The sequence below is a fragment of the Thermobia domestica genome, chromosome 10 (genome assembly GCF_964235325.1).
Source record: "Thermobia domestica chromosome 10, izTheDome1.hap1.1, whole genome shotgun sequence".
Lineage (NCBI taxonomy): Eukaryota > Metazoa > Arthropoda > Insecta > Zygentoma > Lepismatidae > Thermobia > Thermobia domestica.
In genome coordinates this window covers 216,918,228-216,935,060 of record NC_137463.1, presented here as the reverse complement: position 1 = coordinate 216,935,060, position 16,833 = coordinate 216,918,228, and the positions used below count along the sequence as shown (strand labels likewise).

Below are 16,833 nucleotides of genomic sequence, written 5' to 3'. Positions count from 1 at the left end.
ACGACTATTGAAACATGGTTGAGACATTGTAAGAGATGAGACAACGATAGGCCCTCCCAGAAGAAAAAAGGGAAACGAAAATAACTTACCATTCGTGTTAACTACTTTCATCTAAAAAAAAAAAAAAAAAAAAAAAAGACTGTCCAATAGTTCGAAGCAGAAATAAAGTGCCAAGGATTCTCCCCCCCCCTTCCTAAAACACACAAAAAGAAAAGAATCACCAAGGTTTACCTTCTATTGCAGAAATCTGCAAAGTTCATTTACAGCTTACTGGAATATTTCCTTTCCAAAATCACCAGCTCTCTTCCGGCAACTTGATAGGTCCTTGTTGGTGAAAGAATTCCAACCAGTTTCTTCGCAAAATGCAACTTGAAGGTGGGTGAACCTTGTACTCAAATATTGAAAAAAACAAGAAGAAGAATCCAGTTAAATGTTGGAAAATATTTTTCTACAGGTTAATAACTGAATTCATTTATGAGCGTCAAATTCTGTAATCAACCTAAAACAACCTACAACCTACTGCTATCAAGTAATCAATCTACTTGTTTATCTTTGCTATAATGATGAGCAGAAACACAAACTGCGTGAGATGTAGACAACGACTTTTTTTTAATATTATAACTTCATAAGTTACAAAATGTTATGAAGTCTATTGAAGTGAGAATAGTTCTTTAATAAAGTCCTTTAAATTGCCACTTTATTCTTTTATGTTCGAATGAGAAATCTAAATCGAAAAACTACAAGCACTATCACTGCGGGATTTAGGTTTGATGAGGCCCTAAGCTATTGAAGGTAATCAGTCTTCTTATATGTCCAGCTGTCCTATGTCAACTGAAATTTTAGGCAGCCGGCTAGCAGGATGGACTCGATTACTTATAGAAGCACACTGTTGCTGTATTGTAGATTTTATTTTAATTTTTTTTTAGCTTATTTCAGAAATGAAATGGAATAGGACCGTTCGGTTTAACGTCCCTCGATTATTCCCTTAAGCTAATGAAGACGGATAATTAAGACAAGTGAATGATGATGGAATAATTGGTGAAATGAGAATGTAAGAGGAAACGGGAGTACCCCGAGAAAACTCACGGACACGATGTTGTCCACCGCAAACCTACTTAGTCGAGGATCGAACTAAGGACCGTACGCACCAGAGGTAAGCCCTTTATCACTGAGCGACCCTGCACGATTCTTTGTCTTATTTTTGAAAATGTACATCCAGATTTTTTTTTTAAATTTGTGTGGCCCGCAAGATAATATGGTCCTAAGCTATAGCTTTTTTTAACTTACACGTAAATCCGGCACTGAGCACGATGAAGATAGAATGTTCTCCGATAGAAACACCTAGTTGAATTAACTGAAGCTGGCATTTGATTTGCTAATAACTGGTGTTTTCTATTCTGGATAATGTAACAATGGAATTTGTGTGGTCTTTGCCATAGAAATAAATAAATGGGATTGTCGATACAGAAATAACATGATTTAACTATGTTCCACTTAAAGCAACATAATATATAAAAAATAGGTTTTCGAAGATGGAAACAATTTTAAAAAGCTGAATAACTATGGAAAATTTTTCAAATAAACACAAATATTCGTCTTCCTTGAATAATGTACTTTTCATCACTAGTTTGAAACTAAGTACTCCAAAATTGCATCTAATTTAAAATAGAATAATATTTGAGAAAAGGAACACCAGTTAACAGCTTTTTAACAGATGGGAATCTAAGTAAAATCGTAAAATTTACAAGAGGAAGAATTACAATCAAAATTTATTGTGAAAGAAAAAGGGGCCTTATACTTTCTTTCAAAATGTACTGTACTTTGTTTATTTTTTGTAAAAAAAATGATTTTCGAAAATAAAAAAAACAATGAATTAATATTGGGCATTCGATGAAAATTATTCGATTATTTTAAAATCAAATTTAGCATCGTATAGATCACGTATATGAAATTTCATAGTACGCTGACTTTTTTTTTATCTCATAAAAGGTCGAAATGGTTTTGTTATTTTGTAGACAGGCTTTATATTTACTCGATAGAATTATGTATTCGTTTTGTAATCAATTATCAGTTTTCAGAAACTGTTAATACCATATTAAACTCTATTATTTGTTAATGCATTTCAAACGCTGGTGTTTCTATTAGCTCATTAAGAATATCTTATTTTATAATAATAATTACATTTTTACACTAAGAAATGTATACAATATGACAATTAAAACCGTGAATTTCTTTTCCCTGCCTACTTGTTAATTATGATATTACACGGAAGTTCTTTATACTGGCAAATTTTATATGTAACTTTGCGAACACGTGCAGAAATCGCTTGTTTACCTGGTTGTCATAGTCGGGCTTTGTGTGGCAAAGGTTAATTAGAAGGAATGAAATGATTGACAAAGTCCTACATATCTTTTAGATGATCGAAATGCAAGTTTCGGGTAATATCAGATATCCTGAATGCTAATAAGAAAATTGATCGCCATATAATGAAGTATTTAAGGAAACGTAAGCCATAGGCGCTCGTCTTTTTGATCACACTTCGTGCCAGCATTGTACCTCTTATGCCATTTAAAAGCACAAGAAAGGCAACTGTCTTCTATAAACCTTTCGTAATAACATGAATGTTTTTGATGAAGTTGTTTCTAGGAGTGCACAGAACTTGATATTTGCTTTCTGTTTCGTTGCTCAAGCGGTGACAATGTAATCATAACATCTATCTATATTCTACTTGGCAGTGTCACACCTCACAGTAGCAACTGGCCAAAATGGAAACTATACATACAAAATTCACCACTATAAGAAACTTAAGTGTAAATACTAACATCACAACAAAAAGAAGATAAAGCTCATTTTCTAATTGCTTCATGTAAGGTGAATTCAAGTTAATTTCCTCTTTCTTCCCGTCCTCCCCCGAAAAATATATCTCAGCCTTCCTGTCTTAATTTCGGCTACTGACTTGACCATTCCTTTCTAATTTCTTACGCTTATTCTGATACTATATTCTTTTCAAAGCTTTCACCATTTTTCTACAACATGCTAATTTTCAGTTCAGGTTTAGTAAAAAAATCCATATTACTTATTAGCAAATCCTTAAATCCCTAAACAAACTGAAGAGTACACGGAAAGAACGATGAAGATTCATTTTTAGTGTTTTTACTTTTATGGGGCCAATCAGTAGAAGTTAGCATAAGGTTTCGTATATTCATTTGTCACAGAAGCTTTGAGTCCAATGTAAGACATGTTCTTTAAATGTATGTCACAAATCTTTAGTACTAATCAAATAAAATTATATATATATTTGTGTGTGTGTGTGTGTGTGTCATGACTATCCGCATAGAAAGGACACAGTATCAAGCTTGGTATAGAGATTTAGAGATTGATCTTCACCAGACAAAGCTCTTTATTCGATTTTCGGCTTGGGAGGAGGAGGAAAGGGAGGTAAAATTATGTTCGTTTCTTCTCGGGTTATTTTTCAGAACGTGTTGCCTGTATGTAATACACATTACTTCTATGTTATGCGGGAATGAAATGGTTGTGTGGTAATTTTTTAAGGACATTCTTCATCATCTTTTTTTTTTCAGGGGTCTGAATTAAGATCCGGCAACAACGGGTCTAGTTTCAAATACAGCGTTTCAAACTTTAAAAGGTTGATACTTTAGAGCTATGAAAATTTTACTCTCATCGTTATCTCCCCATACTTTTCAACTATTTTAATTATTACAATAGAAAATAAACTAGAATATAAATACATAACCATTTACGTTACTCTCAAAACATTATTTTAGATAACACATATTTTACTTTGAATACTTACCTTGTTTCTCTTGTGGAGCCTTCTTTGGCAGAAACATTGAAAGTACAGCTGACACTGGAAAGGAATAAAGCATAGTTGTCATAGTTAAAAAAACATACAAAAAATCACTAAAATACTTTATGAACTCATCAGTATATAATTCTTATCCCTATAATAAGGAAGATAATATAGATTACGTAGACTTCAAAATGAATATCATTTAGATGTAAGTTGTTTACTATTATCAGATACTCAATAAACTTGTGATGGATTTGCATGTGGTTTCAGGGCATGTATTTTTTACTATTTTCGTAATGAGTTGTTACGGTATGGAGCCCATTGCTCTACCAGCACTGTTGACAGTTGCTAGATGGATGCATCTAGACGTGCTTCAAGACGTCTTTCCACAGCATCCCAAATATGTTCGATAGGATTCAAGCTAGAAACCCAAGGAGGCCAGTCCATTTGCCGACCATTTTCTAGTTCTAAGAACTCAGCTAGATGCGCTTTTCGATGCGGTCACGCTTTAACATCCTTAAAGAAGAAGTTGGAAATGGTAACTTAAAAACCGCACATGGAGGCGTACAGTGTCACAATAACGTTGATCGTTGAGTAAACCACGTTCGAACACTGGAAGGTCCTTATACCCATCCAACTATATGCTTTCCCTCACAAGAACATCGAACAAACAAAGTGATTCTATTCGATAATGTTCTTCGGTTTATTGGGTGAACTCGCCTCTCGCCAGATGAGTGTACTTTTAGAATCACTACTTAGACTGAATCTACTCTAATCGGAGAAAAGAACGCGACCCGACGCCTCCTGGGTCTAGTCTTGGCGTTTCTGGTACTACCGCAAAGAGTGTTGCTGATGTGAGGGCGTCAAAGAAATGCAATGCCCGTCAGGCAAAGCAACGACACGCATGCAGTCAACGTCGCACTGTAAAGCATGATCTTGATCGCTTCGCAGTGGTGCTAAATGTGTCTGATGTAGGCCCATTCTTGCGTCCTATGGTCGTCCTATCGTTACATTATAGTTGACCGTGGTCGACCATCACTCCTTCGCACAGCATTGTCTGTCATTCGGAATGCTCCTTATGTACGTAAAAGGATATTGTAGGCAATACCAAACTCCTGGACCACAGTCATCACATTCTGTCCTTCTTGTACTTTTCCGACGATTATTTTCTTTTGTAAAGTCACCCAAATGTCTTCGGGCTATGTTGTGGGTAACGCCACCACAATGCAATTTTACAACTCTCTGAATAACACACACTGCCTCACTTTTTTTAATCAACTGCTTCGTATTGACCCACTCAGCTCTAAAGTCACGCTGACGTCACACTATGCAACGTCTTGATCCGTGTGCACTTGTGGGAAACCTCTGGCAACATGCTGTCGGGCTTTAATTCATTTCCATCGACTACGTAATACTTTGCGTTACTTTATCAATCTCATCCTTAAGTTTTGCGAACCAGTGTATTTACTAAAATTTTTAAATTTTACTTAAATTGTGTAAATGTTTGCTCAAAATGTTTAAAATGTTTACTAGTGTATACTAAAACAATTAAACATAGTATATAGAAATGTTTAAATATATATTAATACTGTTTAAATATTTAGTACAAAATGTTTTATTAATCGTTAATAAAAGTTAAAATATTTAAAAAATTCAAATTATTAATCGGAAACAATTTTCAGACACCAGGACTTAGCAGATTCCTTTTCCGGATTTCGCACACTCACACTGTTTATAATCCAATATGTTGGATATAAACTTATGAAAGAGTATTCTACATTAATTGTAGCTTCTCTCATTTATAAGCTCGTTCATTGCACAAGAAAATAAAATAAAATAGAATGTTAATCACAACCGTATAGGCCAACATTCAGTATCTGCTATTTATGTGTAAAAATATTTTAACCTAAAGTATATAAAGAAACATGAAACGTGAAAAAATCAACTTACGAAATATCTTCGTATATCTTTCTCAATATGCTACTATTTGTTTACATAAAACTTCTTGATTATATATAACGGATATTAGATCACATAGTTTTATAAATATACACATATTTTATTAATTATAAGTATGTAATTGTATTAAAGATATTGAACTGGAAGCACTCTACATTAATACTTTCATCCCTGCTAGCTCATTAAGTTAAACCTTTCACCTGCTTACCTACGAGTATTGCTGCGAATGTGATGAATGGAACGGCACAGTTTGTGTCGATTAGTTTGCCAAGAAAAATGTTTCCCAGAATACTTCCGATCATTCCAAAACCCATTATCGATGACATTGCCACACCACTGAAAAATAATAAGATTCAACATAGGCATGTTATGAAGTGCGAAATTATAGTATTCTTGGATAACCAAGTAGCTAGCACAGGACTGTTTACATGGTCAAGTATTGGATTAGCTTTTTATTTATTTTTTTATCTCAAACTCTACATCAAGGGCTCAAAGTAGCTCACCGATATGCTGGAAAGGTGGGTTATTCTAGTTAATATACGAAACAATATGTCGGAGGGAGGATTTTAGCTTTTTGTTGGGAAACGAATAGTCTACATCTCGGTAATGTATTAAATAAAATATATGCAGAGGTTTGACAGAATAATGTGAAGAGGCAAAAATCGGGTGCAATTATATCTAATATGGTGTATGACTACCTTTTCTTCTGCCAATTCATCCTGAAACCCAAGAGAGACGTATTGGTACAGTTATTAAACTGTAATTAACTTGTACTACTCTCCTGCAAAGCACGCTGCAGTTTCTTCAGAGATGATGGTGGAAGAAAACGAGATTGCCGTTTTCTACGGTAAAACAAACTACAATGGCTCGATTATGTTGAGATCTGGCGTTTTCAGCGTGGCCCACAACACACATTCTGTTGACCAGCTCCGGTCGTCTCTTTTGAATTGGTAGATGCCCTCGCTCTAATTGTTTACAGTACATGTTCGAGACTATTTTTCTGCCCGATTGGAGTAGCTCGCAATGCCGATGCCCTTCCAGTTATACCAAACACACAGCTTAACTGCCAAATGTGCCAGTGTGAGCTTTGCCACATCCTGCACACCTTCTTCTCGCTTTGACCACGTTCTTTTTGCTATGGTATATTATCCACTTTTCATCTCTTGTGATCAAACGCTTCAAAAATGGTTCGAGTTCGTTACGTTTTAATATACATTTACAGACTAAAATTCAGTTACGTAAATGATTCAAAGTTATATCATGTAGCATCCCAAACGTCAAGCTTATTTTTGTAGCCAGATTTCTCCAAATATTTTAACACTGTTTGGGATGGATGTGTAGGTCATTGACTTGCATGTCGATCTTGTTGGATTTTTGCCAGAATATCATCCACTTTTGCTGTGATTTGTCTCCCAATGCAAGGAGAATATTAAACATCTAAATACGAAAGTGACTAAACCATCTTTTGGCTTTTGCTTTAGATAACGCACCTTGACAATTAACAGCACACATTTCTTCATGAGTTCACGCAGCATTTGTGTCTTAATTGAAATAAAACTGTAAAATGTAGGGCAGTCTTTTTGGGGGGAGCGGGGGAGTTCACTCATATTAGTTTCGCAATCCCTTACGTCTATTACAAAAATTCCAAAACTTATTACACATTTACTAGCTTCAAGTGTCAAATGACACTATGCTTAATCCGCTGTGACTCATACCCTGAAATTTGGGATACCAATACTATATCGTGAGTACTTTTATGACGACCTGATATACATATAAGGGCGAACTATACCCCTTATAAAATAATAGTGTATACTTACTTGATGTGGGACGGAAGAAGATCTACAACGATATATGGTAAAATAGCAATTGCTGTAGCACTTGCACCTCCAAAAATGCAGGATAAAATTAAAATTTCCAAAGAACTTTCTACAAAATAAAGACCCAATATGGAGCTTCCAGCGCAAAGAATACATCCAACTGCAAATAATATAGTGTGCTAATTAGTAGATTTAATAGCTTATTTATGTAATAACATATGATTCATATCACATTATATGTTGAGGGGAAAATGTTATAGTTTCAGAATTGTTGTTGGAGAAAATAGTTTCATTTTATGCACAGCTAAGAATTAGCTTCAAGTAACCATGGAAACAAATATTGATGTTTGCTCCTTAACAATTGTGACATCAGTATTGATGTGCGAAGTATTGGTACCAGTAAGGTGCTCATAGATACACTACAATATTGTCTATTGTTTTATTGCTGGCCTGACAGTTTAAATATAGGCTAATGTTAAATATAGTGCAAGCAGCTCACATTGGAATTATTACATTTAGCTGCAACATAAACCAATATTAGACGTTAATCAACTACTTTTATTCTAGTTGGGTCTGAAGTAAGGTAACAGCGTTCTTAATACTGAATCCAGAACAAGTTTTATTTGTAAAAATGTCTATAAAATTCTATATTTAGAATGCCTATATTATTTCCTATTTTTCCTTATTCCGAAATGTCTTACCATATTCCGAAATGTCAAAATATAGACACGGTTACATCTGGTTGGCTGTCGATGTAAACATTAACTGTCGACTGACTAAGAATTAAATTTTTTATATTTTACTTTCAAGTTTGCTATTAAAAATTTATGAGAAATATATTGAAGTGTATGAAAGATAACTAAGTAAAAGTACTTACATATGAAACCCATTCATATTTTTTTCAGACCTCAGTTTTTATGACAAGTCCTTCTTTGAGTACAAATAGCCAAACATAGACTGTTAAAATGTTTTCTTAAATTTGAGAAATCGTTTCTTATCTGTGCACAAAAAATATATTTTCTTAGAAACAAGAGTTTGAGAATGAGAAATGAAGAAAAGTAGATGAGATTGTATAAAGCAGAACGATAAAATGTACTGTTACTTTCCTTATGAATGAGAATTGCTAAATCTCATTTCTAGGAAAATATTATCTCCGTGCACAGATAATAAATGGTTTCTCAAATTTAAGAAATTATTTTTAACACTGTATATCTTCATTGAAATGTTTTAAATGGAATAGACAACACACTTAAACTTAGAAAATGCGGACAAATTGGGGAGTTTCGGAAAATGTATGCGAATGAAAGTATTTATTTTCAAAATTTAAACACACGAGCTTAAAACCTGACACGTGGTAACCCTAGCTCTACCCTTACGTACAGTAGACCAATTAACATAAAATGTAAGCTTTTGCTTAACATGTAGATATCAAATATGTAATAACCTGACGTAGTTTCATTTGAGAAAGTACATCTTTATATTGAGTTGGTAACAATGTTAACCTACTAGTATTGAAAAGTTCTAAACAATGTTTTCCTGTAAATATTTGCATTATATGAAATATAAGTGTCTTATTTAAGTGTTCCAAACTAACCACGCTGTAGAATCGAAAACGTCGAAAACCAATTAAACTTTGGAGACTTCTACAACAGCAGTAACGCGTGTAAGAGGAATGGGTATGGTATACAAGATACCTTTGTTGAATACTATAATCTGATTGACGTATTTCAAATAAACATAAACAAATTTAAAAAGGAATTCAAGATTTGAATGTTTACAAAAAAGTGTTTAGATAAGTACCGCATTCAGTCACATAGATAGTATTCAATAGGTGTAATGATTGTAATTGCGTTTACAGCTATTTGATATCTCAAATCATTCACAAAGTATTGTGTGGTTGTGAGAACATGCTACAATGTACGAAAAACTATTAGTGTAATGTTATAGGAGCAAAGAAAAGATAACTAATTCTTTTCCTTTTAAAAAAGAAATCTTATAAATACGTATTTTAAGCAGTGTGGCAATCTTTAAGAATGTTTTCCATATTTCTGGAGATGTTTGAGATATCAAATTGCTGTAAACGACATTATGATCTTCATATCTATTGAAAATTACGTATGAGGTTGAATGTGATTCTATTGTAACCACTTTTTTTTAACAGAAGCCTTGTTTTAAAAAGTCAAATTTTCAACCCGTGTTTCTTTGTTCCTAGGTGTCTAAAATTCGATCTCGTATAATAGTCATGTGCATTGGTCCATCAGTCGTTTCACTGACATTGTTTCTGATAAAAATTCTTAAGTTCTATTGTTTTTTTATGTTTGTGATACTATAGCGACCTCAGTTTGTAAGACTGAATAATAAGTATGGTATTGTAAAGTTTTGTGTAACATGTAGATTTGAAATACGTAGGTTTTTCAAAATGTGGATGTAGAGATGAATGGTGAGAATTAGTTGGGTCGAGCGGAAAACGAATGACAGGAAATTAGAAACGGTGAGAGAGAAAAGAACAGTTTTAGACATTTAGAGGAAGAAAAACTGGTAGAACATTGACTAAGAAGGAACTGTATCATGAGGTATGTGCTAGAGTATATGATGGCAGGAAAGAGAGGGAGGGGGTGAAGGAGGCTATGATTGATGGACGATATCAAAACAGAAAAAAAACGTACGTAAAGACGAAGAGCTTATCGGATGACTGTGGAGTATAGAAACTTCTCAGTCGCGACAAGTGGCTTGCGAATAATGGCAGATTACCTATGATGATATCATTTTGTTCACATCATTAGATCTATCAACTGACATACCTATTGTCTTTGAACATTTTTAACGTTAAGAAATAATACTGTAGAATGTATTTCATACTTATTAAGATTATGCTGGTAAGCTCTATAAGATTGCAATATTAGTATGCACGTACATTACTCCGTCCGTTACTCCACTAGATAACTTGCGAACGAAAGCAAAATTTTGAGGTGTTTTTCTTATTTTCTACAGATGACTAGAGCGAGTTTGTTAATCGAGTAAATCCGTTAACATCTTGACGGGTAATAATGATTCTAAAATCAAATTGTGTGCACTCTCCCATATGATTTACAAGTGTTACCCTAAGTAAAAATACATGTTTTATGTGAAAAACGAACAGAAGGTTATTTCATTGAATATAAAGTCAAATCTAATTTCTACGTAATATAACAGATCCGATTCCAAGGTATTTCTCCATCATTGTATCATATTTGACATCACTAACGTCAAGTATGAGTCTCAACGGTGAACGTTAGCTGTTTTGAGTTAAAGTAGATCATAATATCAAAAGTACCTGTAAAATCACCTTTAATACTTTTGGAATAATCTTACCTATTCTAAACATCTATTAATAACTGTGTGCACATTCCCATGTAGTTTACAAGTGTTATCCAAAGTAAAAATAGTGCTTTTTTATGAGAAATAAGAAAAGAACTTACCCTAAATGTTGCTTTTGAAATAGAAATGAACTGTCTTTGACGACAGTGCATTTTCGAGCACCCTATATTCATATATTACAAGCAGAATACAAAATGCAATCCTACTTTGATCTTCTACACATTATAAATGAAAGGAAATGCGCAGATTAAAACACAAACCTCTTTTAAATAATGAAATGAGTACTACTTGCTGTCCAACCACCATTTAAACTCTTGCAGTACCAACGAGCTTAAATAGTCAATATCTTAATTTGAAAACTGTGAAGTACTCCCACTAATTTGTTTGATTTCATTCAAATTTTCTTCTTTTATGGAAAAATGTTAGTAGGTAACGATTCAACAATATATAATTCATTGCACTCATGGGAAAATGTTAGGCATTGTTATGCCATATCTTCGAAACTTATCGAAATATTTCAACGAAATAAAGCTCAAATTGAATGGAATAACCTTCTTTGTATATTGCTTTTATACCGTTATGTATCGGAGAAGAAAGCTAACAAGTAGACCACACCACTTCGCCGTTGCGTTAGCAAAAGGAAACAACTACTGTCCTAGAGTAGGGTTGAATATAAGATATTGACAAAAGTTTTAGCTGCTAATGAGCACTAGAAATATGGGAAAACGAAATAGAAACATGAATGTGGGAAAGCCATCTACAATATAATTTGATAGTTGCAAGACCGATATTTTTTCGAAATAGATAGAGGAACAATAGTTATGACTTCAACTATGTAAATCGAGTTAGGAGGGATGTTCTTATGGCATTCCAGATCATGGCTGCCATCTTGAAATCCGCCATATTGAATCGACGTCAACTTTTTCAAAGGGAAAGAGGGCCATGTGAGGTATCAAACAACAATGATTTTTTCCACCCAATCTCATACACTAATTAGTTTGTCCATATCTAGAACGGTTTACAACTTACAGTTCTTTCAATGTTGAAAAATTCGTTGTTTGTAGCAGATAACAGATAACTACAGTGACAATGAATATAGCTCCAGAGATAACATTCTTACTGGACAAAATTACGGCAATGCAAGAAATGCAAGTCCTCAGCATTCATAAAACGGTCAAAACAGAATTTTGCAGAGTACCATGAGCACCTAATAAAAAATAAAGCGTCACAAATATCACAAAAGTTAATGCCGGAAATATTGAAAGCGTGCTTCTTCGGCACTTCGAACCATTCGATCGGATCATCAATATATATTGATTTACAAAATGCTTATTGAATCATTCCTGTGAAGCGAGGAGACTGAAATTGATTGTACACAAGGGAGTGACAATAGTATCTCTGTCATGCAGTTTTGAATGGAAATGTTTGTCCTTTATTGCATAATCACATATAGTACGCCAATGTTTTGTATTGTCTAAAAAATTCATTGAAAGGTTGAAATATACCGGTGGTACCTTTTGGAATTTGTCACACTTCCACTGATTTCCCAGGTAGAGCTATTGTACTTCGCGCCTCTTCATTATTAAATAATTCTCAAGTATCCAGCATAAGTGAATTCCTGCTCCCTGTATTCGACCAATAGCAATTCACATATCATTCCGCTTCCACACTAGCTTCTTGATTGTTTATCTCATGATGTGCCTCCTCTAGAATATCCAGAGTGTATTCCATTTCAAATTCCAATTCTTCATCCGCTAGGAATCTAATTATGTCATCTGCGATTACTGTTTCCTGTTCTGATATATTTGTTTCATTGTGCTTGAACCGTAATGTCTGTAACTGCTGCAGGAGGTACATAGCAATGTTTACCTTATTTAACGCCATGGTGTGTTGTTTTTTAGTCTAGAATTGTTGCCTGCACACACTCTCCCTAATACAGACACACGCACGCACCTCACAGAATTACAGGCTTAATGCAATAAACGAAATAACTATTTCTCAAACACTTCCAAATTCACGGGTAGATTTCACAGTGAGAATAATATATTTCCTGCACTTGCCTCCTTACAAAGAGTTTGTCGCTGTAGAATGGTACATGATGCACGTAGGCTTCTACCTTATACCGTAGCTGCTACGACCAGGAATGCCATTGGCAACCAATATTGCTATTCTCTTCATCGTACTGCCCCAACTGCTTATAGTTTCAGTTTGAATCTACAAACGCACACACGAAGTGGCGAGGTCAGAACCACTTTATGAATGCTGAGGACTTTCATTTCTTGCATTGCCGTAATTTTGTTCTGTAAGAATGCTGTCTCTGGAGCTATGTTCATTGCCACTGCAGTTATCTGTTATCTGCTACAAACAACGAACTTTTCAACATTGAAAGAACTATAAGTCGGACACCGTTCTAGATATGGACAAACTAATTAGTGTATGAGATTGGGTGGAAAAAATCATCGTTGTTTGATACCTCATATGGCCCTCTTTCCATTTGAAAAAGTTGACGTCGATCCAATATGGCGGATTTCAAAATGGCGACCATGATCTGGAACCATAAAAACATCCCTCCTAACTCGATTTACATAGATGAATTCATAACTATTGTTCCTCCATCTATTTCGAAAAAATATCGGTCTTATAACTATGAAATTATATTATAGATGACTTTCCCAAATTCATGTTTCTATTTCGTTTTCCCATATTTCTAGTGCTCATTAGCAGCTAAAATTTTTGTCAATATCTTATATTCAACCCTACTCTAGGACAGTAGTTGTTTCCTTTTGCTAACGCAACGGCGAAGTGGTGAGGTCTACTTGTAAGTTATTCTAATGATTATAAAGCTTAATTTATTCTTTTTACGTAATATATTGTAACAAATCCGATTCTAAAGTGTTTCTCCAACGATGGGTCACAGTTGTCATTTTGACATCACCAGCGTCAAGTGCGAGTCTGTATGGTCAACGTTATCCGTTTCGAGTTAAGCAAAGTAGACTCCAAGATCAAAAGCATCCCTCAAATAACCTATATTCATTCTTAAATGTACGTTTCGCATAATACTAATATGCAAACCTTAAAACAATTAATAGTTACGGGTTGTATAAACATCTAGGCGTGAATATGTATATATTCTTAAATCTTGTTATAAACGCTAATTTATTCATTCATAAACGTACATTTTGTGTAATCCTCTATACTTTCTTTAGCAAATTTATTTCGGAATTAAATTTATAAATATTCTCAGCTCAGCATGTTATACGATTATTAATTTCAGTGGCGTAAATACAATGGAGCGAGTGGAGCAGTTGCTCCAAGGCGCACAGTAAAAGGGCGCAAAGGGCGAAAACAAGAATACGGAAAACTGTTCCTTATGCAAAGAATGTTTGAAAACATTTCAAAAGGTACGCTATGGCTATTAGCAGTTAATTGGCAACCGCCGATACCGGGGACGGATCCAGGAATTTTTGAGGCAGGTCTGAAAAATAAACTTGAGACATTTATCGATATTTGGTTCGCTAACTAAAAATGTGGACGGCAGTGCTTCATAATACGTATTTGTCTCCGCCCTTCTGGAGACGACATTGAGGAAAGCCATGTTATTCAACACGAGAGAATCAAGAATTACCATGAACTGGAAACGCATACATTTTCTGCAATGAGTGGAGAACGCACTCAGAATCTTCTTTTGCAAAAAAAACTTTTAAAACTTTTTCCCACAGCCTTTGAACAAGCACTTTATTAGGGATTGATTTATATATTTTTCACCTCATGGAGAGGCGCACAAGCCCCGCGTCCCTTTTCTGGATCCCAAGTCGACGATACCCGGATAATAGTGCTAACTTATGAAAAGGATTAGTAAAAACTTTAGGTTTCTTAATAAAAATAACTTTGTATACTGTTAGTATATATATAACGCAGCAGCTGAAATGCTTGGGGCAGCAGGCGGATATGTGTAAATCGATGATCTACTGATCCTGGGCGCAGTAAAACTAGTTACGCCGCTGATTGCCATTGCATACTTTAATCACCTGACTAACAATATCGTAGTACCTTTAAATATATGTGTACTTACCCTTAATAATACACTTAGATACATACCCATAAACGATTCATGTATAGAAGAAGCATGAATAATATTTTACCAAGAAATGGATGTCTTCCCAACTTGTCTACACCGTAGATAAGGAGCAGAGAGCTTGGTATATTGGCTGCTGAAATTATCATAGTGTTTGAAAAGACGGAATCGTCTACACCATGTTCGCAATCAACAACTTCATCAGTGCAATCGGAAATCATATCGCAGAGACTAGCTGAGTCAGTATGTTGCTTCTCGTATGTATTAAATCGTTGGAAAAGTTCTGGGAACCACATAACTAAGGTGTCATAACTGAAAAAGAAATTTAGGCTAGTAACTTTCACTATGCCAGAAAATAACTTCCTTTCTTCATTGTTTTGTTTTTTCCTTAATCAGACTTTGTTATAAGTACACACTGTATTTACTGAATGATTAATAAGTTTCATAAGTAAGTTGATTACCAAAACTCGGAAACCAAAGTTCTTGACTTGACCAAATTTAAATTGGTGGAATGTGCTCAATATGCATGTGAAATATGCTATATGCAGTGTTTTGATTCACGACTGATTGGACATTTAGACTTAGTCCATGCCCTAACTTTAATGGCCAATCTCAGGAAACAAATATCTCATGCATACTATGAGATACTCACAGTATGTTTTCACATACATATTAAGCTTTTCAAAATCCATCGTCATGTCCAATTTTAATACGATTCTGATGAGTTTAATCGAGCACGTCTTGAAAGTGATATGTTTCTTTTTTTTTTCGTTTCCGGAGCTTTGGCCAAATACAAAATTCAGTTTTGATATGTATGTTTGATTCACGTGTGATTGTACCTAAAATTTGAGATTCAGACAGTCTAGGCCCCAACTTTAATGACCAATATCTCAGGAAACAAATATCTGGACAGTATAATGTTTCACATGCGTACTAAGCTTCTCAATATCTATCACCATGTCAAATTTTATTACGATTCTGATGAGTTTCATTGATCAGGTCTAAAAAGTGACTTTTTTTTAATTCGGAGGTTTAGCCAAATACAAAACTCAGCTTTGATAGCTATATTTTGATTCACGAGTAATTGGATATCAAATTTGAGATTCAAACTTAGTGCAGACCCCAGTTTTAATGACCAATGTCACAGGAAACAAATATCTGGACACTATAATGTTTCACATACGTCCTAAGCTTCTCAAAATCTATCGCTATGTCAAATGTTATTATAATTCTGTTGAGTTTCATCAAGTACGTCTAAAAACTTACCTGTGAGGCACTTTTTTTTTTAATTTTCGGAGCTTTGGCTAAATACAAAAGCTTGGTATTAGCTTTTGTATTTAGCTATGGTTTGATTCACGAGTGGTTAGACGTCAAATTTTAGATTTAGACTTAGTCCAAGCAGCCAATTTTAATGGCCAATATCTCAGGAAACAAATATCTAGACGTCATAATTTTTTACGTACCTCCTAAACTTCTCAAGATCTATCGCCATGTTAAATTTTATTACAATTTCAATGAGTTTCATAGATCACATCTTAAAAGTGACATGTAGGTTGTTTTTATTTCTGAAGATTTGGCGAAAAACAGAACTCAGCTTTGAAAGGTAGTGACTCGAAAACCGAAGGCTTCGGTTAATCAAATTTGATATGGTAGTATTATGTTCATCACAACAAAAACAGAAATAGATAGTAATAAGTGTTTCTTTATCGATTCAGTATCCTGAGAACACAAAGGATAATCATCAGTAACACTCTACCAAACCCGGAAATGGTTGAACTTTATTAGTACTTTCGGTTTCAGTGTTGATTTAC

General features: G+C 34.4%; 1 protein-coding gene across 1 annotated transcript in view; it reads right to left on the bottom strand.

Annotated features, from left to right (window-relative positions):
- Positions 1-237: 237 nt before the first annotated feature.
- LOC145662175 (synaptic vesicle glycoprotein 2B-like) overlaps positions 238-16,833 on the bottom strand; it is a 292,527-nt gene continuing 275,931 nt past the window's right edge. Inside the window, exons 8-12 of the mRNA XM_081727507.1 lie at positions 15,090-15,334; positions 7,591-7,750; positions 5,979-6,106; positions 3,815-3,868; positions 238-391 (exon numbers count right to left, since the gene is read on the bottom strand). Of these exons, the coding sequence (XP_081583633.1) occupies positions 261-391; positions 3,815-3,868; positions 5,979-6,106; positions 7,591-7,750; positions 15,090-15,334 (718 nt within the window). The 3' untranslated portion in view covers positions 238-260. The remainder of the gene's footprint in view (positions 392-3,814; positions 3,869-5,978; positions 6,107-7,590; positions 7,751-15,089; positions 15,335-16,833) is intronic.